This window comes from Megalobrama amblycephala, linkage group LG4 (genome assembly GCF_018812025.1).
Source record: "Megalobrama amblycephala isolate DHTTF-2021 linkage group LG4, ASM1881202v1, whole genome shotgun sequence".
Lineage (NCBI taxonomy): Eukaryota > Metazoa > Chordata > Actinopteri > Cypriniformes > Xenocyprididae > Megalobrama > Megalobrama amblycephala.
The window spans coordinates 46390342-46417448 of NC_063047.1; the positions used below are offsets into that span (position 1 = coordinate 46390342).

At 36.6% G+C, this 27107-nt stretch overlaps 1 protein-coding gene across 7 annotated transcripts in view; it reads left to right on the forward strand.

The window, feature by feature from the left end:
- The window catches only part of doc2b (double C2-like domains, beta), a 312366-nt gene that overhangs the window by 82477 nt on the left and 202782 nt on the right, over window positions 1-27107 (forward strand). The window contains exon 9 of one of the 7 annotated variants that reach the window (XM_048189593.1): window positions 9986-10646. The exons of the other annotated variants lie outside the window; for them this stretch is intronic. Coding sequence (XP_048045550.1) covers window positions 9986-10089 — 104 coding nt within the window. The 3' untranslated portion in view covers window positions 10090-10646. Of the gene's footprint in view, window positions 1-9985; window positions 10647-27107 lie in introns of those variants that run through there. 7 annotated transcript variants of the gene reach the window in all.

Genomic DNA, 27107 nt, shown 5'->3' on the forward strand with positions numbered 1-27107 from the left:
GCGAGCTTTGGGTGTGTGCACACAGAAAACCCTACCAAATACAGAGCTCTCTTTTGTGTCATCACACTTTTTCAGATCTATCCATATGTCTGCCCTTCTCTTTCACCCAGACATTTTTACATTTTTGAACGTTTTATGAGACATGCAGCATGCCAGCTTATGTCCTGGCAGGTAGATCAGTGCATTTCTCTTCAAATGTGCACACCTACAATGCATGACATCATTCTGACTGGATCTTCCCACCCTAACATTTTCATCAAGTTTTTATTAGTTGACGAAAATGTCAATAGATTTTTGTCATTCAAAGCTGATTTTTATGTAGTTATCGTCTCATTTTGTGTGTAAAAAAAGCTGTTGACGAAAATAATGATAAATTGTTAACAAATTTACCACTGGTTTGAACCTTATTATTTTAGTTGTTTTTCACTTTCAAAACTTTTCAGCATTGATAATAATAAGAAATATTCTTGAGTGGCAAATCTAGAATGATTTTTGAAGGATCATATGACACCGAAGACTGGAGTAATGATTCTGAAAATTCAGCTTTGCATCACAGGAATAAATTACATTTTAAAATATATTAAATGAAAAAAAATATATTTTTACTGTATTTTCAATATAATAAACACATCCTTAGTGAGCAGAGACTTTCAAAAACTATTCTCTTGATTGGTGATACATTAACTCCCATAATAAATGTTTCCAACATTGTTGATGCTTGCTTCAAACAGCCCCCAATATTTTAAGATCTAACAGCTTTTATCACAACGCATGATAAATCTGAAATGTCAAATGATTTACACTGGCTCATAATTGGATGGCCAATTCCTCTGTTCTCCTCTGACATGTAAAAGCTCTCTGTAAACAAGCACCAGCAACACATTGTAATAGAGGCAGTGAGATGACAGAAATGACCCCAATCCCCTCTTCTCTCCATTTTCTCCAGCTCTCTGCTAATGTGCCGTGTGTCCAGTCGATTTCCCTCTGGGCTGATTTGTTTTGTTTCGATTATCTTCATAACATCATTGTGTCTTGCAGTTATCAAGAAAGATAGATATGATATTTAACGGTTTAATGAGAATATAGTTTCAGTTTTTTTTCTTGCGAATGGGCAAATTACATCTCTCTCAGAATAGCTGTGATGTAATTATCTGTTTATGTAATTGTCACAACATGCACATTTTTATAGGCGCTATGACAAGATGGTCTGCTGAACATTAAGTATAAATGTTAGTTCTCAGCATCTCAGCGACTCAGATATTTTAAGTGGGTATATTAACCAGACATAATTCAGATGTTTTTCTGCTTGTTTAAGGGTCATAAAAACATCAAACACGTTTTTTGAGTTTTTGTGAAGTAGTTAATTTTGCCACCGAATTCTTCTGGTTTCCACAAACAGCATATTTTTGTATAAAATATGGATTGAACAGGAAAAGAACACAAATGAAATGGCACCACATAATTTCCACCTCATCAAGTTATAATAATAGGAATTACAAGGATACTCCTTTATAATAGTCGACATATAAATGGTGAAATGGAAATCTTATGAACCTGAATCTAAATTACCAGGTGCACAACTTTGTTGCCTCATGTAGGGTCTTATAGTATCACTTTATTGTTCTGCTTGTAGTGATTAATGTTTCTGTGCATTAGGATAATATCTCATAGAAACATAAGCTTTGCAGTTTTTAAGGATAGGTTGTAATATTCTATGGTTTCTAATAATCTAAGCTTTAAACGTTTTATTTTTTTCCATTTAATTGTTTTTCCGAGGAACCTTGTTTATCCTTGTTTTGACTTTTTATCTCACGATTCAGACTTTTTAACTCAATTGTGAATTTATATCTCACAATTCTGAGAAAAAATCTGAATTGCGAGTTGTAAATTCGTAATTTTGAGATATAAAGTCAAAATCACAAGATGTAAACTCGCAATTTTGAGAAAAAAGTAAAAAAAAAAGTTGAAATTGTGAGATGAAAAAGTCGCAATAACCTTTTTATTTTTTTTATTTTCAAGTGTGAACGCACCCTTAGTGTTTCCACGTGGTTAACTGTGTGCTAATTGAGCTCAAGCTGTGCTGACTTGAGTGAACAAAATTGAATGCTAGTGCTTTCTAAATGATAGCATGGTGTAGGCAATGAGAAATGAAGGGATTTGTGTCTAGAGTTTTGCAGTGACAGTTCAACAAATCTGATTCATGTGGCAAAACAGGAGAATTTAGTGAAATGGGTGTGCTTTTTGATAAATGGCGTTATGGTTTTGAAATTTTAGTTCAAAAGCCTGGTTATAGTGTTTAAGCAATCGAGAAAAACTGTAAAAACTTGTTCAGTTGTTGCCTTACATTTTTAAGTATATTCAACTTAACAAGTGAGTTAAAGTAATATAAAAACATAAGTTGTCATGACTTTCCGATCTGCTCCTGTATGAACAGGGCGTTTCAGGAGTATATAAGGTGATCATTCCCAAACACTGTGTGAATGAAGCCATTCAAAGAAGCACATATAGCTGTGGCATTGAGTTCTTAATTGATCGAGTTTATCTTAGTTTTGAAACGGCCTCAATAACTCTTCATCTGCTCTGACTCCCAAAGCCATTCTTCACCGCCCACCCATCATGTCACTTCATTTAATCTACCTTGACATTTCTGCATTTGATTCTTTTCATTTTCCTTCCCACTTAGCTGCTTACGTTCATCTGGGTTCATCATCCTTGGCTCAATTGAGAGCCATCTCTCTCTATTATTTCTATGCAGATGCACAAAAGAACTATGCGTATTGGCAGTGGCTCTAAAAAATGACGCATGATCAGTGGAATTCATGGTGAAAGGGAAACATTCATTTCTGCATGGCTAAACATTACACTCAAGAGTTTTATGAAAATTATAATTTTTTTGCTCCATGTTGTCAAACCTTGAGTGATTTTCTCTTCAGTTTCTAACTCACTTGACTCTCATGCATTCTTTCTCGGGCTGTTTGAGCTCAGCTTGCCAGTAAGAAGTGAATTTCTGTCTCCCAGCGTTCATACATTAGTTGGAGCTTATGTATGCAATGTATTACTTTTTATGTACTCAGTAAATAGTTTAGCTAGATACAGATGGACGTAGTTGACTCTGTAGGTGTATAATTCTGAAGGTTAAAGGTAGGGTTGGCAATTTCAGAGAGGCTAGCAATAGCAAGCTAGCTTTGAAAGCATAAGATCCTACTTTCCCTACGGAGCATCTCCAAAGCCTCACTTCCTCCTAAAGACATGAATGCGCACAGCCAGAGCAGATTCTACAGCCAGTGTAACATTACAATAATAATACATGTACACAACCTAAGGATCTTTTACTTGTACAACCTGACTGCTGCAGATTAATTTCTGCGTTGATAGTGTTGCCAGAGAAATGCATAGTTCCAAATCCGAGGACGTGAACAGCTCCGGGTAGAACGTCATAGATTGCCATCTCGTAATTACAGTAATTAATACATGTTGTTTTGGTTCAGGAGGAACTGTAAAAGGCGGCTGCTGTTTGTTTGTGGCGCTCAGTGACTGCGTGTCTACAATTCTGCATGTCCTTACGGAATGCACTGATGACGTGTGATGTCTGCATGTTTGCACTCATTGTTTTTGTGGCAGAACTATGTCTCTGATTAAATGAAATTATATTGTTGAATAGTGCATTTTAAAAAAGATTGTCCCCGTAACTTTTGTTAATTCAATACTTTTACTAACGGTAACTAGAGGTGTGCAATATGTTTGGTAGTACCCGTATATCAGTTATCTGTGGAAATTCTTTGTTAACGGCCGATATTTGATATTTTATTGTCCATTCTTTTGTTTGTTTGTTTGTTTGTTTGTTTTTCCATTTAAAATACATTTGCCATCATGTTATTCTCATAGAAATAATATTTAAAAACAATTCTTTAATAACCTTGTTAATTGCAATCTTTAACAAATTTCAGTTAATATGCATTTTTCCTACTGTAGATTATAATGTTGTAATGCCTGTTATGCATTTAAAATAATTAAGTTCATGATGTATTTTAATTTATTTAGACACAATAGTATAGGATTTAAATATCAGTTATCAGCTTAACAGTTTCAGCCAAAATTTTAACACTCTTTTTCTTCGAGTTTCATTTTGCAATTCCTTTTTTTCCTGTGTTTTAAAGGATTAGTTCACTTCAGAATTAAAATTACCCGATGATTTACTCACCCCCATGTCATCCAAGATGTTTGTCTTTCTATCTTCGGTCAAAAAGAAATTAAGGTTTTTGAGGAAAACATTTCAGGATTTTTCCCCATATAGTGAACTTCACTGGGGTACAAGCTCCAAATTGCAGTTTCAATGCAGCTTCAAAGAGCTCTACATGATCCCAGACGAGGAATAAGGGTCTAGCGAAACGATCGGTCATTTTCTAAAAATAAATAAAACTTTATTTACTTTTTAACCACAAATGCTTATCCTTCAATGCTCTGCGATGCGCCGCATGTTACGTAATCACGTTGGAAAGGTCACGTATGACGTAGGCGGAAGTACTGCTATAGGGTGAAAAACATCTAATTTTCTCCTCCATCTTCAAAATCGTCCGACTTTGTTGCTTTACTTTTTTTTTTTTTTGTAAAGGGCGTTTGACTTAGTCTCTGCATGTTCGCGTTGTAGATACTGGATCGGTACTTTCGCCTATGTCACGTGACCTTTCCAACGTGATTACGTTATCAGCATGGCTGTGATTCGGCCTTAGGCCATGCTGATATCTAGACCAACAACACAGACTGTGAAGATATGGCTTTTATATAAAAGTGCAATAAATAAGAGGTTATTTTTGAATAACTTATGCTTAAGACAAAAATTGGCCAGTTAGCTTGTATGTTTCTTCTCCGGCAATGAAAATGGTTCCAAAAGAAACCAAAGCATCAAACTGACATCGTGCCTGGAACAGAGCATGTGAGTGAAGCATTCTGTAATCACTCCTCTAGTTGGAACTAACTCTTGTGTAATGTTTTCTCTTCACTATTTCTGATACCAACACAAGGTCTGAGGTGATCTTGGCAAATTTTGGCCTCCAGAAGCATGTGATGGCGCATCTTACTGCCAAAGATACCTGCCGCCTTCCAGAGCTTTCAGGCAGCAGCTTCAGATGCTCCCTTGTCTTCCTTAAAAGACATGAGTGTAACACTTTAGTTTAGGATCCAGTTCTCACTATTAACTTGTTGCTTATTAGCATGCATACTACTAGGATGTTGGCTATTAGTACTTATAAAGCACAAAATAATGCCTAATTCTGCATGACCATATTCTGCATCCCTTAATTTTACCCAATACCTAGCTGATAGTGAGAACTGTACCCTAATCTAAAGTGTGACCAACATTAGACACTAGCATGTTATTTTTAACAGTTTTGTAATTATTCATAAGGTATGAGAAGACGCTATCTCATAATTATTCATGACACCTTATGACCTTTTCCTAAGGCAGATGATTCAAACAGTGAGTTGATTCCTTGAAACATGGGTAATTTGTGTTCATCTACAAGGTAAAAAAACAAACGTGTCTTCCCTGATGCTGATAGAGCAGCAGCCTTTCAAACAGTGACAATAACCTTTCAAATATTTGTGTGCAACAAATTAGGTTTCTTGATTTATGGAGATCATGACAGGATCATTTGGTGTTGTCTTGCACGTAAACTCCCATTCATCCATCCTTACTCTGAGCGTGGTAGCAAATTGAACTACTTATATTTGTGAATCATTATTGTGGAAAAGCAGTCTCAAATGATTAAAAATTAAATAGTTTTTGAATATACATCACTGTCAGAAAGAAAAGGTGTCACTGTGGCAGTATCCTAAGGTACAAAAGTGAAAAGGTAGTAATATGTACCTTTTAAGGTAGTAAAATGCGCTTTTAAAGTATTAATATGTAACTTTAAGGTACTAATATGTACCATTTAAGGCTAAGTGAGGTACAAAGATGTACCTTTTTACTTTTGTACCTTAGGGTACTGCCCCAGTGACAGCGGCGTACCTTTTTTTTTCTTTTTGCTAAAAGCTCAGAATATTTATGCAGATTACAGAAAAAAAAAAATACATGTGTATTTGTAATGTTTTGTGATCTTGCAAGATGCATTACATTTATTAAAAGGTATAATATATAGTAAATGGTTAATGTACAAACCCGATTCCAAAAAAGTTGGGACACTGTACAAATTGTGAATAAAAACAGAATGCAATGATGTGGAAGTTTCAAATTTCAATATTTTATTCAGAATACAACATAGATTACATAAAAAAATGTTTAAACAGAGAAAATGTATAATTTTAAGGGAAGAATAAGTTGATTTTAAATTTCATGGCATCAACACATCTCAAAAAAGTTGGGACAAGGCCATGTTTACCACTGTGTGGCATCCCCTCATCCCCTGTGGCACGCACTCATGCAACCCCATACCATCAGAGATGCAGGCTTCTGAACTGAGCGCTGATAACAACTTGGGTTGTCCTTGTCCTCTTTAGTCCGGGTGACATGGCGTCCCAGTTTTCCAAAAAGAACTTCAAATTTTGATTGGTCTGACCACAGACAAGTTTTCCACTTTGCCACAGTCCATTTTAAATGAGCCTTGGCCCAGAGAAAACGCCTGCGCTTCTGGATCATGTTTAGATATGGCTTCTTTTTTGACCTATAGAGTTTTAGCCGGCAACGGCGAATGGCACAGTGGATTGTGTTTACCGACAATGTTTTCTGGAAGTATTCCTGAGCCCATGTTGTGATTTCCATTACAGTAGCATTCCTGTATGTGATGCAGTGCCGTCTAAGGGCCCGAAGATCACGGGCATCCAGTATGGTTTTTCCGGCCTTGACCCTTACGCACAGAGATTGTTGCAGATTCTCTGAATCTTTGGAATGATATTATGCACTGTAGATGATGATAACTTCAAACTCTTTGCAATTTTTCTCTGAGAAACTCCTTTCTGATATTGCTCCACTATTTTTCGCCACAGCATTGGGGGAATTGGTGATCCTCTGCCCATCTTGACTTCTGAGAGACACTGCCACTCTGAGAGGCTCTTTTTATACCCAATCATGTTGTCAATTGACCTAATAAATTGCAAATTGGTCCTCCAGCTGTTCCTTATGTGTACATTTAACTTTTCCGGCCTCTTACTGCTACCTGTCCCAACTTTTTTGGAATGTGTAGCTCTCATGAAATCCAAAATGAGCCAATATTTGGCATGACATTTCAAAATGTCTCACTTTCAACATTTGATATGTGATCTATATTCTATTGTGAATAAAATTTTATTCTCAATTTGTACAGTGTCCTAACTTTTTTGGAATCGGGTTTGTAATAAAAATGTCATACAATATGATATAATAATACAATGTAATAAATACATCTGAAAACGCCTCAGCATGTATTTGTGCTTTAAACCAGTGGTTCCCAACCTGGGGTCCAGAGTTCATAGGGGGTGCGCGAGAGTTTATATGCTTTGAGGTCAAAGATGGATACGAAAAACCTTTTTGTATAGTTTCTAGGAATGCTCCAATTGATTGGCCACTTATCCGAAAATGTTGTCAATTACTTCCTTTGATTCTATACGTGGTCTCTCAGCTTGCCGATCACATAAACCAATCACATTTTTGTGACGCAAAAGACGCGAGCTTGTTCACACTTGTATAACGCAGTGTATGGTTCAAATTACTTTATTAAAAAACAATTCAGAATTTTTCCACACTCTTTTCTTTTTTGCCTAACATGGGAGTTAGGTGCACTCATAATGGAATCGATGCGATCGCAACGCGTATGCGGTGCATTTTCCAGGCGCATCTGGATGAAAAATTCTCAACTTTTCAGAATGCTGCAAGCGCACTGCAGGTCATGTGACAAGAACCAACCAATCAGCTTCGGCCTTTCCGTAACAAAACATCGAAATCTCAGCCGAACAGCTGATCATATCTGTAAAGGGTGGTTTTTATAATCTCATCTCCATAAATATATCTAGTAGTAAAGCTAATGCAAGGGCTATAAATCAAGTTATCCTTTGCTGAAACTTCCTACTCCTCGTGGAGAGCGCAGTTTTTAGACGCGATATGTGAACGACCCCTAAATCTTATCTCCGTATGATGCCTATTAAAGTAGTGTTTATATAAGTACAGTGCTGGTGCTGCTTTGTTTACAGAGGTAACCAAGGAAACTCTACACTGCAAAAATGAAGGACAAAAGGTTGGGAACCACTGCCTTAAACTATAGATAAAAAGTTTGTAATGTATTGTGATCTTAAAAGATTTGTTAAATTTATTAAAAAGTATAATATGGTATAATATGATAATTTATAAAACAGATAGTTCTGGTCCTTGATGCTGGTCAATATCCATGTTTTATTTATGATAAAGCATGGTTATGACCGCTTCACCAAACAGATCTGTGTATCACTGCATTAGCAACCACCCTTAGCGACATAATCAATATGCTCTGTCAAAACTGTTCCATGTATTGCTTATATATAATACAATTTAATATAATACAATAAATAAATGTAATACTTGCACAGTTGTGAATTGCATCATGATAGAACCTTTATTTAGATAAACAAATCCAAAGTTGTTTTTTTTTTTTTTTTTTTTTTTTTTTTAAAGAGAGAAGAGATAAATACAGTGGCAAGAAAAAGTATGTGAACCACTTGTAGAATCTGTGAAAATGTGAATAATTTTAACAAAATAAGAGGGATCATACAAAATGCATGTTATTTTTTATTTAGTACTGTCCTGAGTAAGATATTTTACATAAAAGATGTTTGCATTTAGTTCACAAGACAAAACAATAGCTGAATTTATTAAAATAACCCCATTCATAAGTATGTGAACCATTGATTCTCAATACTGTGTGTGGTTACCTGATGATCCACGACTGTTTTTATGTTTTGTGATGGTTGTTCATGAGTCTCTTGTTTGTTCTGAGCATCAGTGAATATGTTTGAACCTTTTTTAATAGTTGAGTTCGAGTCCCTCAATTGTCTTCAGTGTGAAAAGATGGATCTCAAAATCATTCAGCCACTGCTGGAAAGGGTTCAAATATGCAAAAGATGCTGGAAAACTGAAGAATCTGCAGGAGCTGGAGGATTTTTCTGAAGAACAGAGCTCAGTTTAACTGCTCAGGACAAACAAGAGACTCATGAACAACCATCACACAACAAAAAAAAACAGTTGTATTGATTCTCAATGGTTCACATACTTATGAATGAGGTTATTTTAATAAATTCAGCTATTGTTTTGTTTTGTGAACTAAATGCAAACATCTTTTATGTAAAATATCTTACTCAGGACAGTACTAAATAAAAAAAAAAAAAAACATGCATTTTGTATGATCTCTTATTTTATTTAAATTATTCACATTTTCACAGATTCTGCAAGTGGTTCACATACTTTTTCTTGCCACTGTATACCCCCTGACAACTAGGCAAACATTATGACCCCTGATTAATATTCATGAGCCACGCTAATAAGGTTTATAATTGTTCTTACCCTACCCATCATCCCTATTCTCCCTCCACTCTGACATGTTCTACACCGACTTGTTTCGCATTTTTCAAAACTGTGATAAGAACTGACCTATGCTGAGATGAGGGGCTTCATGACACACTAAGCAAGATGAATGATTCTCCTGCAAAACCATGCTGCTCAGATAGACTGCCCCCCGTGCGAGACTCGTCTGCATGATTCATGCATTAAAAATCGGATCAATTAAATCACTCCCTACTTTCAAAGCCACGACAGGCCGGCACTGGCGCGCTGCCTCATCAGGACCCCACTAACAATCCCGCAACAACGCCCACAATCCATTCAGAGTACAAGAACACAACAGGGAGATAACTAGACAGGCAGCTAATATAACCGTAAAGCATCTGATCAGTGGGAAACTACTGTCATTTTGTTAAGGGAGAAAGGGAAGGGGGAAGTTTCATTCTGCGCCCATAATTAATGACTCTAGTCTCTTCTGATTAGCTGCAGACGGGCTGTGCATGCTGGATGAGGAGGTGACTGGGGTGGATCCGGTGTCGTCTTCGCCCTCAGCGGGAGAGAGGAAGTTTAGCTCTAACCTGCTATAAGCAACATGTCTTTGATGGCTGCAAACAGGCTGAACCTAAACACTCATTAAATCAGGCTGAGCTCTGGCAGAGTTGTCACCTGAAATACCCTCAGATACGCCCCATCAGGCAGTGTTTTAGATTAATGGTAGGTCTCCTTGGTGCATTAGCATGTCTGCTGTAATGTAATTAAAATATTTGCTATAAATTAGTTTGTACCGTAATGAGAAACTGAACGATTCCATTAACATGCTTTCTGACTTTAAAGTGGCTATTTTATTTGATTTTTTATCCATCCATATAGTCCACTTATAATGTTGAAATTTTTATGCCAAAAGGTGTCATATTTTTTAATGACCATTTTCCACCGTCTCTCTCTGGCCCTTAGAATTGAACATTCTGTTTCTGCTGTTCTTCCTTCAGACATGAGATGAGCATTTATCACTGCACTTTGCCTCATACTTCATACTGCCTCTTCACAGAGAAAGCATTACATTTGTGATGGATTCATAAAACAATCCATGGTAAATTCCTCTTCTTGTTCTTCTTCTTTGTTTTTATTCTCCATCTTTCTTCTTTTCCCTCCTCCTCTTCTTCTTGTTCTCCTTTTTCTTATCCTCTTTTTTGTTGTTCCTTTATTCTTCCTCTTCTTCTCCTTCTCCTCTTCCTCATTCTACTTTTCCTCCTCCTCCTCCTCCTCCTTCTCTTCCCTTTCTCCTTCTTCTCTTCTTCTTCCTTCCCCCCTTCCTTCATATTCTCCTGTTCTTTATTGTTCTTCTCCATCATCTTCTCATCATTATTCTTTTTCCTCCTTATTTTCTTCTTCTCCTCCTCCTCCTCCTCTTTGTTCTCCACCTTCCTTTTTTTCCTCCTCCTCCTCTTCTTATCGTCCTCTTCTTTATTCTCCACCTTCCTTCTTTTCCTCCTCCTCCTCCTCTTCTTCTGTTTTATCCTCCTCCTTATCCTCCTCCTCCTTTTTATTCTCTCCTTTGTTGTTCCTTTTTCATTCTTACTACTTTTCCTCTTCTTTTTCCACTTCTTCTCCTCTTTCTCCTCCTCCTCCTCCTCTTCTTCATTCTTCTTTTTCTTCTCCTTCTTTTTTCCTTCTCCCCCTCCTTCAGATCCTCCTCTTTATTGTTCTTCTCCATCTTTGTCATTGTCTTTCTCCTCCTCCTCCTCCTTATTCTCTTCCTTCTTACCCTTCTTCTTCTCCTCCTTATACTTCTTCTCTTCCTTCTTATCCTACGCATCTTCATTGTTCTTCTCCATTATCTGTCTTCTTTCTCCTCCTCCTTCTCTTTCTACTTCCTCCTTATTCTCCTCTGCATTCTTCTTTCTCCTCCTTTTCTTCTTTGTTGCCTTATTATTCTCCTTCTCCACATTCTTCTTCTCCTCCTTCACTTCTTCTCCTCTTCTCATACTTTTTTTCTTATCTTCTCCTGTCTTCTCCCCCACCTCCTCTTCTTCATTCTTCTTTTTCTTCTCCTTCTTTTTTCCTTCTCCTCCTCTTCTGCTCCTCTTCTTCTTCCTCCCCTTCCTTCATATCCTCCTCTTTATTGTTGTTCTCCATCGTTGTCATCTTCTTTCTCCTCCTCATCCCTCTCCTCCTCCTCCTCCTCCTTCTCCTCCTTATTCTCTTCCTTCTTACCCTTCTTCTCCTCCTCCTTATACTTCTTCTCTTCCTTCTTATCCTCCTCATCTTCATTGTTCTTCTCCATTATCTGTCTTCTTTCTCCTCCTCCTCCTCCTTTCTTCTTCCTCCTTATTCTCCTCTTCATTCTTCTTTCTCTTCCTTTTCTTCTTCTTTGTCATCTTATTATTCTCCTTCTCAACATTTTTCTTCACCTCTTCTCATTCTTTTTTTCTTATCTTCTCCTGCCTTCTCCCCACCTCCTCTTCTTCATTCTTCGTTCTCCACCTCCTCTCTTCTCCTCCTCCTCCTCCTCCCTCCTCCTCCTTCTCTGTCTCCTCCTTATTCTCCTCATTTTCTTCATATCTCTTTATCTTATTCTTCTTCACCACATTCTCTTCCTCGTTCTCCTCTTCTTCTCCTCATCCTGCTTCTCCCCCTGCCCCCTTTCTTCTTTTTCCTCTCCTCCTCCTCATTCTTATCATTCTTCTTATCCTCCTTTTCTTCCTTATTCTTCTTCTAATCACCATCATCTTCTCTTTCTCCTCCCCCTCAGTTGTTCTTCTTTTTCTTTTCTCTTTCTCTTTATTCTCCTTCTAATTGTTCTCCTTACTCCTTCCTCCTGTAACGATGTAGCGGTTATTAATCAATTTATGGGTGGAATATGAATATAATAATTCATAAGGTTTTATGAATTATTATGCACATACCGACCCAAGGGGGAATTAAACATATATTGCGAATCAATTACAGCGAATTATAATTGATTACATATGTGATTAGTTCAGGTTCAATAATTATTTAGAGAAACTACCAGCTCGTCTAGCAAACCGCTGCTTCTCATAGAATATTATGAACGGAGTTATTCTCTGGCCATGAGAATAACTTGCTATTATAGCATCAAAGCACAAAACGATCGAAAAACGTTAAAGTGACTTGGTCTTCAGTTGAAAGAACAAACAGAACAATCGAGCGTGAATAACGTTTTTAATATATGCAAACTACAACTAACACAGAGGTTATACGTCTAAATATATATACAAGAATATACACACATATGTACAAGAGTGGAAGTAGAGAAGGAAAGAGCGAAGGCAAGTAGCAAAACTTACAAAACAGTCCTTGAAGCCAGCACGGAAATCAGTTTCCTTATCTAAGATTGAGAAACGGCAGTATACTTGCATTGGTTGTGCGTGTCGAATTTCAGTTTAGCGCTGGTGCAGTTCGTTGGCTTCTTCCATTCCGCGGGGAAGGTTTGAACTGAGGACTTGAGAGTGAGTTTCGCTGGAAGATGGCGGTCCCGAAGCTGAGCGCGATGGCAGCGCGTGGTCACCGGAGACGTCCGGGAGAGACGTGCACGAGGTGCTCGTGAGACAATCGGGAGACAAAGGAGAAGGTGTGTGTCGTTGTTTTTATGGAAACCCAAGCTAACACACCTCTTGAATTGTAGCGGCCAATAGATGCGCAGCACTATTTGGCAGGCAAAGTTCCTTTGTTTGGTCTCCTAGCTGAATTTGCATACTTAATGACTATCAGATCGGATTTCGAGATGGAGTACATTCTTCACAGTATCATTAAACACATAGAAAAATGCATTTTTCAGCTATATGACATATCTCAGTGAATAGCTCGAGTCCGGAGCTTTACGGAGAGATCAAACTCAATACATCAGAAATGCATATAAAAGAAGTTATGGTTTACAGACAAAATTCAATCATTAAAATGCACACTAGCACAAATACACTCATTTAAACACTAGGAAACATGCATACGCTTCAAAATACAGGATGGGTATATGTTGGCATAGTTGTATTTTACATATACAGTCAAAAATGTATGTTTGTGTGTTTCTGTATGTGTCTGTGTGTGTGTTGTTGTGTGTGCCTGTGTGTGTTGGAATGTGGATCTGGCCCGTAGTCCACATGAGGGGCCCCTTTGATGTCCTAAGAGCAAGGAAATTGGGCCTCCTGTTTTACCTCGGAGGGTAACAAAGGTGTCAAGTGGGCTCATCTTTTGCAGACTGGTCGGAACCGAGGTCAGCTTACAACATAGTCCTGCATGCGAGAAGCATCCTGAAGATTCCAGATTTTATTGACTGTCCTGATACGTGTGCATATGCTACACTCCTCACCCTCTTTGTCTTCTTTTTAGAGCCCCCTAGCAACCTTACATAGAAAAGGGATCAAATGGAGGTCTCAGGACCAGAATGTCATAGAGACAAGGAATTGGGCTCCTTTGATTTGGGCTAACAAGCAGCTATTAAGTATCACACTGCCTAGTCACAACCTAGCAACTATCAAAAGTACCCTAGCAACCATATAGTTACATGACCCAGCCACAGTTACATGGTTTGACTTGGGGCAGCATTTTGAGGCTCATTTGCCGTACATAGTAAATAGGGAAAATTCTAAGATTGTGACATTGTACCACTGAGTCCCTCCATAGCAAGCACCCGTCACAGTTTCTTCAAAATATATTTATTTGCTATTATTGGTAATTTACAAGGCTACAATCACATGCTATTTCTCATGTCATGTTGATAGTTATGTAAGCTACTCAAGAGCAAGAATATATGTGACCCGTCACGGAAACCAGGGACACAAGTCGGCCGCACAACTATTGAGCAAACTGAGAAAGAAGCGGTTTTTTTTTTCAAAATTGGTGATTTTCGTTTTTTTGCAGAATCTGTTAGTTAAGATCATGAAGAAGCATCTCCGTGTTTTAGATAGCAGTATTGGTATATTTTAAAGCGTACATTTTGAGGTTGAAATCGGCTTGTTTTTCTGGGATTCTATCTCGCAGTAGGGGCGTGTCATTGTCTGTGTGTATTCATACTGGATAGGCCGGCTTTTGTTTCTTTTGTTATTGCCGCCGCCCTCAAAGGGAAGCGTGGCTACTTATTTATGCAGCGCTCTGGCCGGCTCTAGCTGATATCAAAATTTAATGAAGATGGACCGCAAAGAATATCACAGACGATCTGATCCGTGGCCGTTACACCGAAAATGTTTTGAAGTACAACATACGGCTGGATTCTTTAGCTGCGGAAAAAGAGTGGCAGGACATGCAAATTATTGGACATTTGGAGGCAAACGGACGCATAGTGCAAACTTTGGAGATGGTTACATCCACAAAGAAGACCCCGACAAAGAGAAAGTGTGCCCGAACAACTTATTTCATTGGAGGCAACGAGATCTTTTCTGTTTCTTATGGGGTGAGTTTCCATAAACATCAACGTTTGTCGTTTTGTGTTCATTAGGCTACGTGTTATCTCATGTGTCTTTTGTTATTAGCTAGCTCAGGACTGTGGTTTTAATTGTAATCGTTAGCATCGTATCACTTGCCAAAAACCCCCATTACTATAATGGGCTTTTAGATGGTAATGTTAGCATCTGCTATTAATTTGAATAACGCTTCAACTGCTTGAATTGACTGGTGTGAATGACTTAGCTCATGTAAACCTTACTATTCTTGAATTGAATGTGACACTAATAATTTTAGCCAGTTACTACTTAATATTCTTAACAAGGATTTACTAATGTAATAGTAAATGTATCAGATTAAATTCCTACGTAAGTAAAAGTATAAAGTATCCGTAGCCGTAAAATGTGCGTTATAAGTCAAAAGTAAAAGTATTTATTGAAGAGTTTAATGTACAGGATTTTTTTAATCCTTTGACTCAAACCAGGTCTAACCACTAACTGAGGTCTAAACCAGGACTATACGGTTATCACAGAATCCTGTTCAAAAAGTCCTAATGTCAAAAAAGATAAATTACTGACATTTACAATGCACATTATCCTTTATTATTAATAGTATGCGGTCCGATTTTTCCCGTTGAGTCTGTCATTGCTATGCAACCATGCAGCTTTACAGGGGGCATGGCTTATCTAAATGAGATGTAAATGAGCCCTTTTGTCACTCCCAGCAGGTGAGAACAGGCGAGAACTGCAAAATCTTTAGAGGTCATTTTCTGGGCTTAAAGCTTTTTTGAGTGCCTACCTTCAAATGGCCACAACTTCTCCAAATATTATCAGATTTCCATGTGTTACACATCGTTGGAAAGCTTGGAGACTACACTTTCAGAATCTGTGAATACTCAAAATGCCCCAGAACCGACTTGTGTCCCTACTTTCCGTGACTGGGCACATATGCATGCATATTCGTGAATTGTTTTTCCATTAGCATGGCAACCAACATGAATAATAAATCATAACCACTGCCTTATCTAATGCTGCAAAATCTTCGGCTCTGAACTGGCATTATATGCATCAATAATGTGCTCTTTGTTTAGCATATTGTTAAACCTGATTAAGTTTTCTTTGACATAATTCATTTTAAGACATAATTAATATTAATTAATAATTTTAGACATAATTTTAATAAAAATATTTTAATAATAATTGATAAAATAAGGCTGTTTTTAGATGCTTATCACAGATAGCTGTATAATGAGCCCTTTCCAAATATGTTTATGTGGGGGTGACACATCTTACCCCACTCTCTCCACCCCAAAATCTGTAATCCGTTGAAAATACCAGTTTACATATGAGCATTATTTACATTTCTAAAAGTTACAGATGTTCCTTGATCTTTTATCTCAAAAGATTAAGGAACATTTGATTTCTCATATCATCACCCTTTTAATACACCAAATCTGAGGAAGATTACTATCATCTCCCAGGGTTCTGACTCTTCAATATATCGACTTTAATCCACATAGTACCCAGTAAATGCATTTTTATCATGCTGGTTTTTAAATGAAAAACATTCACAGCCAATATTTTCACCACCATGTTCTTCTATTAAATATCATCAGGGGAAGTGGCTTGTCAACGATCAGGCTGGATAAAATGCTAACGAGAGACAGGATGCTTAACCCCCGACCCACAGCTTTTTATGTGTCGCTCTCGTTGGTGATGAGGGGCTGCTTGAGGATCCTTTGATCCCACTACATTATTGTGATGGGAGAGGCCCAGACCAGTCATTTAGCTGGAATGGTGTGCAGAGGGAAATGAAGTGACACCGCCTTCATATTTGCTATTCTCTTGGGGGGGAGGTGTTGAGTTTTTCTGGGGGTTAGTGAAGGAGAACTGTGATTTATTATTATTATGTTAGAGTTATATTAGATCGCATTACAGTCTCCATCTGGCTGCTTGGTTGATCCTGCTATGTGCTTTTATATCAGAGACTAAGATTAAGCCACACAGGTGTAAAGAACGTATGGTACAGTAAAATTGTGAATGGCTCATGAAATCAAATCAGTAAGGGTGGGCAGATCATGCTATATATATATATATATATATATATATATATATATATATATATATATATATATAATATAATATAATATAATATAGTACTGTGCAAAAGTCTTAGGCCACCACCAGCCTTTGTTGTTTTATAATTGTTTTAATGACCATCCATATTTATTTTTCTGTCTCTTTATTAAGATACAAAAAGAAAATACAGGAAATATGTAAAAAAAAATTAAATCAGAACAAAATGGCTACTTTAAGCAAAAATCATTATTTAGTGTGACCTCCTGGACCTCTTCCAGTTTCTCAATGATTCTCAATGAAGAAAGTTTTTGAAAGTTTTTTTTGTACGTTTTTGTAAGCCTTCCAGCCCTTTTCCATCCTATTTAGGTTTAAGAGAGTCGGTTCCTGCTATTGCACAAGTGTAATGGGAGGTCACTAAATACTTGCCACTTTAGCCTAGATGTCATTTTTTTCTTTTTTTTTAATTCTGCGTACAAATTTCCCATATTTTCTGGTTATATTCTAATAAAGACACTGAGAAATAATTATATATGGTCATTATGCCATTGCTAAAACAACAACAATTATAAATATCCTGTCAAGCAATTAAAATTTTTACATGTGGCAGTTAATTAATCTAATTAATTGCAAATGAATCACACATCAAATTTGATGGGGAAATTACTCCCAAAGGATAATTTAAAGTCATTATTGTGTAAAGCATCAAATAGACATTACAAAAAGTAGCTTCAGCAAGAAATATTTTTTTTTGATTCAACATAGAATTTATTACACATGCTCTTTTTAATGTCTTAATGATTGATTGATTTGATTGATTGATTCATTGATTTGATTCATTCATTCGATTAATTCATTTAGGAGTGAAGTAAATGGTTCTCTTTATAAATGGTCCTGTCACGAATGGGGCTCCTTTGGAATATTCGAGCCATCGCCGGAATATTGAACTTGACTGATTTGGACTACGTTACCCATGGGCCCTCACTCCTGGGACTTATTACACACACACCTGCACTGAATCACTCTCACACTATATAACACACACACGCATACATGCACTGCAAAGTCTTGATTTGCTGAGGTGATCATTACTGAGCGTTTTTCCCTGTGTACTGTTTATTGTTGCCGACTGGACTGTTTATCTCTGTTGAACCTTGCTGCCCGCCCCGAACCTTGCCTGTTTCCTGGACTCTGATTGTTTAGCCGCCTGTCTCGACCATTGCCTGTTCTCTGACCCTGTTTGCCTGCCACCTGCCTCGACTTCTGCTTGTCCCTGTTTATGCTTCTGCCTAGCCCTGTATGTTAGTATATGCACGTGAATAAAAGCTGCAAATGGATCCCCATTCTGTCGACCCATCATTACAGGTCCTATGAATCATTGGTTCACCAGATTCATTCAAAACGTGGATTCAGAAATGAAATACTGCTGAATGTTGCTCGGAGACGAACAGTTCTGCTTTGTCTTTACATTTTTGTTGGCAAAATTGAGCAAAATAGACAATATTGTGTCTAAAATAACACAATACTAACTTCTTATTTATTGAACTGTTGTACAAAATCAGTGTCAGATTTGCACTCATGCTATTCAAGACAGAAAAACACTTGTGTGATACTGCGCTTAACTATATCATATGATGTAAATATGAGACAAAAACTCAAACAGGGGTATTTTTTCCCCCATATTGAATTTAAGGGACATTCTAGCTGCATTCTAGGCTTCATCACACAGTGAGTTGTTGCCAAGCATCATATTCGTCAGGACATTTTTGCCTTTATTGGATAGGACAGTCAAGAAGAGTCAGGAAGCGATAGGGCAGGAGAGAGGGACACAGGATCAGGAAAGGACCACGAGCCGTGACACGAACTAGGGTCGCCCGAAGCGCTGTTGCACTATATGTAGGAGCACTGCCCACAAGGCTATGGCTCTGACAGATCATGCATTACTTTTGATACTGCTTTTGATGTTGCATTAGGAGTATTGATTCTCACATACAAACTTTCATATTAAGTATGTTTAGTAATTGTTAATTGTTCATTTGTTTCATATAAAAATGAGTAAAAAAGATGTAAAAAGTGTGTAAAAAAAAAAAAAAAAAAAAAAAAAAAGCTGTGAAGTGAAAAATTAAACAAACAAACAAACCCAAACAGAGCAGAGACAGACCTCTCACAGTAAATAAAGGCAAAGCTATAGTATATGTGGCATTAGAATAGGTTCATGTGACAATTGTTATATACTTTAAAGTTTATTTAAAAGTTAAGATCGAATCATATTATGTATTGTTGTTAAATGATAAACAGAAACAATAACATTTCTGAAAATGTACAGTTCAGGGGCATATTCTTCGTACCTCGCTTAATACATCTGAGATGATTTGGCAGATGGCAGATGCCAGATCTTCTAATCGTAATAACTGAACTCTGGCTAATTTGGTTCTTCAAACGAATTTGCAGATTGGATTAAAATATCTGGATTAAGTTGTCTAAGATCACTGGGTGTTCTCGTGTTCCATGAAAAGGGCAGATGTATCGATACACGAAACCACGATCAGCAATGCAGCGATTGGCTGGAGTCAAGACGGCAACGTAATGACATCATAGAATGAGAAAAGACACCTGACGAAAATAAGGACATTTATAAGGAAACAGCCAAGCGAATAAATGACAAAAGAACAACATAAATGTTATAATAGATAAATGAAATGTGCACTATTTTTTTTCACATGATTACCCAATTATTTAGGCTATATTCACAATTTCTAGTATTTGTACAGGCAATTTTTTATTTCAATGTTGTAATTAGCAACTAATTTACCTTTGAAGCATATTTGACAGCATTAATTAAAGTTTCTTAAGGGTCAAGATCAAGTTATCTGCATCTCCTGCGCTTCATCAAGCCACTCCCATAATATCTGTCACAGTTCAAATTCACAAATGTATGTACGGCATAGACATCTGTACATCATGTGTGTGAGACTCCAATAAAAATTATTGCGTAATTATTCCCTCACGAATGAATCTCCCAAAGAGTAAAACTGTCGGTGTCTATATTATGACACTACACGGCATTATAGTATTATTTGCAAATTAATTTTTAAATCATATTGTCCCTGGTTTACATTAGGGTACTCTTGTGGGAAAGTAGCAGTGGCTGGGAGAGACTTTAAGCATCCCCTCCACTTAAAAAGATGCAATCTAATCCTGTTTACATGAAATAAGCCTGCTCCCGAGCAGGTTTGAGCTTACGGACCTGTTGCTATGACAGCAGGTCCAGGATGAGCGTCGAAGAACCGAACAATCCAAGATCATGCCAAATCGCCATCAGTCAAATCCAGCTAAGTGAGTTAGCGACGTACGAAGAATATGCCCCTGGCCTATTAAATCTTAATTATGCTTTCAAATATAATTCAATTAGCTATAATTGTCACTAATTTTATCCTTAGGAAAAAAAATCTATTTGAATGTTCATTGATGATGATTATTATTATTTTTTTATTTATTATTTATTTTGAGGATTTTATTTGTAAGAAAATGGATGAATACAAAATGTAATATTTTAGTTAATTATTAATGTGATTAATCACAAAAATGTGTGATTTAATTATTTAAAAGTAATTAATTAGCATTAGTTAAAAACAAAATAATTTATTATTTATTGTTGTTGTTGTTGTTTTTGTATGAACGGTCATAAAACAATGGGGAGATGGTATTCATCCAATGACCCAATTTCAAACTCTGGTCACCCGCATGTAAGTGGTGCCGTGCAACATGTTGGAAAACATGAGCTACCCACCAGGCTTCTTTTCAACTCATAAATCATGTTCTGGAGAAATAAAACACAAATAATTTCCATCGTTTATCTGCTGAAGTTGCTGGAGGGGATTCATTACAGACTCTATTTATGATACTCAAAGTAAGAATAACTCACAAAGAATAAGCGTTGGTCAAAACATCCAAACAATAAACCTGAACAGACCATCTATCAATTCTGTCAGTAAATTTTCTCAGACCAGCTTTGCAGGTGTTCATAATTGTTCTGTTATTGCATCATATACTGTATAAGGTGCAGCTGGTGGAGCTTTTGTTTAAAAGCCTTTTTATTCTTTTAACCAACCAGGTAGCTGGTAACACATCCATCTACAACTGATATCACTCAGAACACTAATTAATCTCTATGAGCGAGGCTGTCGGGCGCCGTTCAGCAACTATAACTTATTTAGATTGCATCTTCATATTTCTGAATTTCTGTAGCTGTAAATAAAGGCAGTTGCAAGGTCAGCGTGGAGTGCACATCTTCGTCATTTAATCTTTTATGAGATACCAGGTCCATCTGCAAAGATCTCGTCAACATGGAGCAGGAGTATCATGGTATGTTCAGTAGGTCTTATTTAAACTCTTATACTTTTATTTGCAAGGCCTATAAATATTAAATCAATTGCATTTGCATTAAATTTCTTGCATAGGCTGTGAATTTTAAACTTACGTTTTCTCTGAAAAGACATCAGCAGTAGGGTATGTTGGTGACCACTTTTGCAATTAGAGAGATGTATTGCTGTATAGATGTATCCATTTGCTGTGAGGGTTTATCATGGGATTTGAATGCTTGCGCTTTAGATTGCTTTACGCATTTTTTGTAAGGCTCGTAGACCTAACACTTAGTCAAGAGGGATTATCTTATTCATGAACTGAAGAAAGCAGATGTAAGGCTGCTTATCTGATATCAATTGGTCCTGAGAGCACAAGTCCTGACCAATCATGTGGCCTATGATGTCCAATCGGATACACCTCTTCTGATGATGTGTAACGCTCAGGGATTTTGTTCAAGGACAGCTGGGTCGTTCTTTATTTTGAGTGAATTAAATTTGCATTCGAGATAATCCTCACCTTAAGTTTATATGCACAGATTTGAAGAGATTTTTAATTCAATTCAGTCCAGTTGTCACGTTAGTGGTAAGCTGTGCCATGACAAAGATGAAGTCCCCCTGTAGTCAATAATTTTATCCCTTAAAACCCATATTTGATCACCAAAATGGCATTTTTAATCATTTTTTCCTGTGGAAATTTTTTTATTCATGCCTTAAAATAGCTTGAATGTAACTCTACACCCTTGCTTCATTTAGTATACACGGATCCATGACTATGCAAATTAGCCCCGCCTCCACTCACTCACACTAGCTCAGAATACCTGATCCACTCAGTCAACTTTTTTAATTTTAGTAAACACTGCACAATGGCAAGTGGAAATACTGATTTAATTCAGCCGTATATGTTTGAACCAGAAACTCATTCAAAAGAAGAAGAGAAAGAACGAATTATACCGGCTCGTATACAAGTTGATTTATCAGAATGGTAATGCGTTTTATGTTTGTGTAACAATACCCTCATGTCACGATTCGATACTGAACTCACGATACAATATTTTTACGATACTCAAAGACATAGTAAATGGTTAACAAAAAAGGTACTGTCGATTAAAATGTTATATTGGGAGTGGAAATGAATAGGCTTGGATTTAGCGCTGGTAACCCAATGCACAGGACAATGGTGACACCAGAATAAAAATATTGATATTGACATATAATTCTAAAGCTGAAAATATAGAATTATTTTAGACGAATATGCTTGCACACCGTCACTGACTAGATATATTTAAAATAATGTAAGCCACTTTTTACTGGTAACATAAGACATTATCAGGACCCACAAATGTTCCACCATTGCATTATTATACATTATATTCATTATATTATATTATATAAAGTAGTTTAATGTAGTACTGACACTAAAACTCTGTAAACCTGAATTTTTTTCTCACACAGTAATTTTCATTTTGGGTGAACTATACACAATACATATTGCTGCATTTTTGTATTACGATATATTGTGGCAGGATATATTGTTCCACCCCTAGTTTTATGTATCAATTGCAACAATGTTGGGCACAACAGTTATATATATGATTAGCCTTTTGCTTGACTACATTATCAAACAGCTAATAATGTGTTGCTAATGTTACACAAACCATGTTCCAGTTCGCCATCTCAGTCTGCCTTGTAAAAATCAGCATCCTTAGAAACGCTTTGAACAACTTAGAATGTCAGTGGAGAAAGGCATATAGTTCATCATAACATTGTAATATACATCATATACATAATTCACCTGCTATATTGCTAAATGTAGCCGATTTTTCATATCAACAGGAAAATATTCGGGGATAACCTGGCTTCTCTTGAGAGCATATCTCTCTTCCTGCTTCAGAGCATAGTAATGATAGTCCACCCCCACTTTGACGTGATTGGTTACAAAGTAGTTTCAAACCGTGTTTTTGAGACTCTTTTTTTTCACTGCAGTTTTAAAGGTGCCCTAGAATTAAAAATTGAATTTATCTTGGCATAGTTAAATAACAAGAGTACATGGAAATGACATACAGTGAGTCTCAAACATCATTGTTTCCTCCTCCTTATGTAAATCTCATTTGTTTAAAAGACCTCCGAAGAACAGGCGAATCTCAACATAACACCGACTGTTACGTAACAGTCGGGATCATTAATATGTACGCCCCCAATATTTGCATATGCCAGCCCATGTTCAAGGCATTAGACAAGGGCAGCCAGTATTAACGTCTGGATATGTGCACAGCTGAATCATCAGACTAGGTAAGCAAGCAAGAACAATAGCGAAAAATGGCAAATGGAGCAATAATAACTGACGTGATCCATGATAACATGATATTTTTAGTGATATTTGTAAATTGTCTTTCTAAATGTTTCGTTAGTATGTTGCTAATGTACTGTTAAATGTGGTTAAAGTTACCATCGTTTCTTACTGTATTCACAGAGACAAGAGCTGTCGTTATTTTCATTATTAAACACTTGCAGTCTGTATAATTCATAAACACAACTTCATTCTTTATAAATCTCTCCAACAGTGTAACATTAGCCCCGTTAGCCACGGATCACAGCCTCAAATTAATTCAGAATCAAATGTAAACATCCAAATAAATGCTATACTCGCATAATCCGACGCATGCATGCAGCATGCATAACGAACACTTTGTAAAGATCCATTTTGAGGGTTATATTAGCTGTGTGTACTTTGTTTATGCAATGATAGAGTCGACAGCTCGGGAGGGGGCGGAGAGCACAAGCAATTAAAGGGGCCGCAGCCTGAATCGGCGCATTTCTAATTATGCCCCAAAATAGGCAGTTAAAAAAAATCCCAAAAAAAATCTATGGGGTATTTTGAGCTGAAACTTCACAGACACATTCAGGGGACACCTTAGACTTATATTACATCTTGTAAAAAAACGTTCGATGGCACCTTTAAGGAGAAAATACTAAGCAGTGGTGTTGACTTATAAACACCACATAGACATGTAAACAACAATAAAAATATTATTTTCACCAAATGTGGTCTTTAAATCCTTTTTCAATACTCAAGTTATATTAATTTTAAATACAAATATGAATATACATTACCATTCAAACGTCTGATGTCGAGAAGACTATACAATTTTTTTGAAAGAAGTCTCATGCTCACCAAGTTGCATTTATTTGATTAAAAACAATAATATTGTGAAATATTATTATAGTGTAAAATAACTGTTTTCTATTATAATATATTTAAAAATGTAATTTATTTCTGTGATGATAAAGCTGAATTTTACTCCAGTCTTCAGTGTCACATGATCATTCAGAAATCATGCTGGTTTGCTGCTCAAGAAACATTTCTTACTATTCCAATCTTAATGTTTGAAAATGGCTGTGTTGTTTAATAATGTATTTTAAATGTAGTGAATATTTGAATGCATTGAAATGCAATTATTTCTTGTAGTAATAGTATTTCCTGCATTTGGAGGTAAAGTTCACTTTCGGTATTAGTAGAGCCAAGTGACATTTTACCCTGAAAGCATCTGGTACACTTTACCTAGCGCTGCTATTTTGAGTAGAAATGCTTAATTTAATTGGGTGGATTCAGGTAAATTGGGTCAGTTTTTGACATATGAGATGACTGTAAATTGGGTATGGAACGTATACAATGCATGCAGTTTGAGGCTTCACTGTCTAATAGAGACGTTTATTCAGGGAGGCAGATGGGTAGTGAATACTTGACTGTTATTCAATCACTGCATCTGCTTATGTTATATACACTAATCTATAGACTGTCAAGGGGTCATTGGTAAAGTCATGTCATTTACAGTTAGTCTCAATATCAAACTCTGAAAATACTGTTTCCAAGACACAACTGACACATCTTAGCCTAAATGCTGCAGTTCAGCGAAAATGTCAGTTTACATGCACATTAGAGCATCCAAAAACAAAACTACTATATACTTTATTATTGTACTAAAGAATAAAAATACCATAATATGTTTGCAGAGATGTAGGAAGCATGCTAATACTTGTTTCTCTGAAAAACAATGTTAGAGCCAGTTATTCTACTTTGAAATGTGTGTTCCTTGTTGGAATGTCTGTTTTTGTTTTGGTCTGTTTGATCCCTCCCACTGCAAATTTACCAAATAGTATTTTGACACCCCAGGTTGCAAGTTTGCAGAAAACAGCGATGGAAGCCAGCAAACGAATTTGGTCAAAGATCGCAAATCCTACCCAACCTAAAAAGCCTCAGCATTAAAAACTTTGCAAACATTTACATTAATTGGTCAACTTATATTGTAAGGCTCATTGCTTTCCATGGTCAATTACACTTGTTTCTGTTGCGTGTCCGCAATCTGGCAACCCGCATGAGCGTAGAGTCTGAAGAGGAGGGGGTGGGCAAAAAAACCTCTCTGTAGTATTTTGAATTTGGACTGCAGTATCCAGTTCAACTGCTAGCTGTCAAAATTACAATGTGAACCTTTAACAGTTACATTTACCATCACATATTCAGAGAAAGTGACTAAAGCTGACTGAAGATGATCTTGGTGTGTAATTGCCATGATTGCCTTCCTAACATATCTAAAACGAAGTGTCTGTTTACACCAAGTGCAAATAGCCTGCATTGTTGTTAGAGGCTATTTACACTTACTCCGCCCATTATTGTCTGATTGGGCCAGACAAAATTGCAAAAGAAATTCCACTGATAACAGGATCAGTGGCATGGAGAGTTAGGCAGGTGGTGTGAGCTTTTGGCATGAACGATCCGAGTTTGAATCCGCCTTTTTCCTAACAAATTTTTCTCTTTTCCCATCGCATATCGACTCCGAGAGACATTTATGTTAAAGGTGCCCTAGATTCAAAAATTGAATTTACCTCGGCATAGTTGAATAACAAGAGTTCAGTACATGGAAATGACATACAGTGAGTCTCAAACTCCATTGTTTCCTCCTCCTCATATAAATCTCATTTGTTAAAAAGACCTCCGACGAACAGGCGAATCTCAACATAACACCGACTGTTACGTAACAGTCGGGGTGTACGAACCATTTTGAGGGTTATATTAGCTGTGTGAACTTTGTTTATGCAATGATAGAGTCGAGAGCTCGGGAGGGGGCGGAGAACGCGTGATTTAAAGGGGCCGCAGCATGAATCGGCGCATTTCTAATTATGCCTCAAAATAGGCAGTTAAAAAAATGTATTAAAAAAAATCTATGGGGTATTTTGAGCTGAAACTTCACAGACACATTAAGGGGACGCCTTATACTTATATTACATCTTGTAAAAAAACGTTCAATGGCACCTTTAAATAAAAATTAAGAAAATGTTGGAAAAGAGGAAATAAAGTGCCTAATGGATATTTAATAGTGGGAATTAAGAATTAAATGTGTAGAGTTAGGAGTAGGTGAAGGCTTTAGGGATGGGGATTTATTTATGATTTAATAAATATAATCATATACACTGATTTTGTTGTTATTGCAAACCATTTTATAATATACTACACTGAGGTGGAAGTATCTGTGACTATTTGCACTATAATGTATAATGTATATCACTATCTACTTTTTTTTTTTTTTTTTTTTTTTTTTTTTTAAACTGTGTAAATGGAATGTATTTCTAAAAATATGCCAAGAAAGCTTTCTTGCTTCAATTACTTAACAAAAGACAAGGAGAAAAATTCTTCACATTTTAATTGAGGTATTAGCTGGACTATTAACTGATTATTATGAATGTGATGATGATGATTATTATAATGAATGTTAA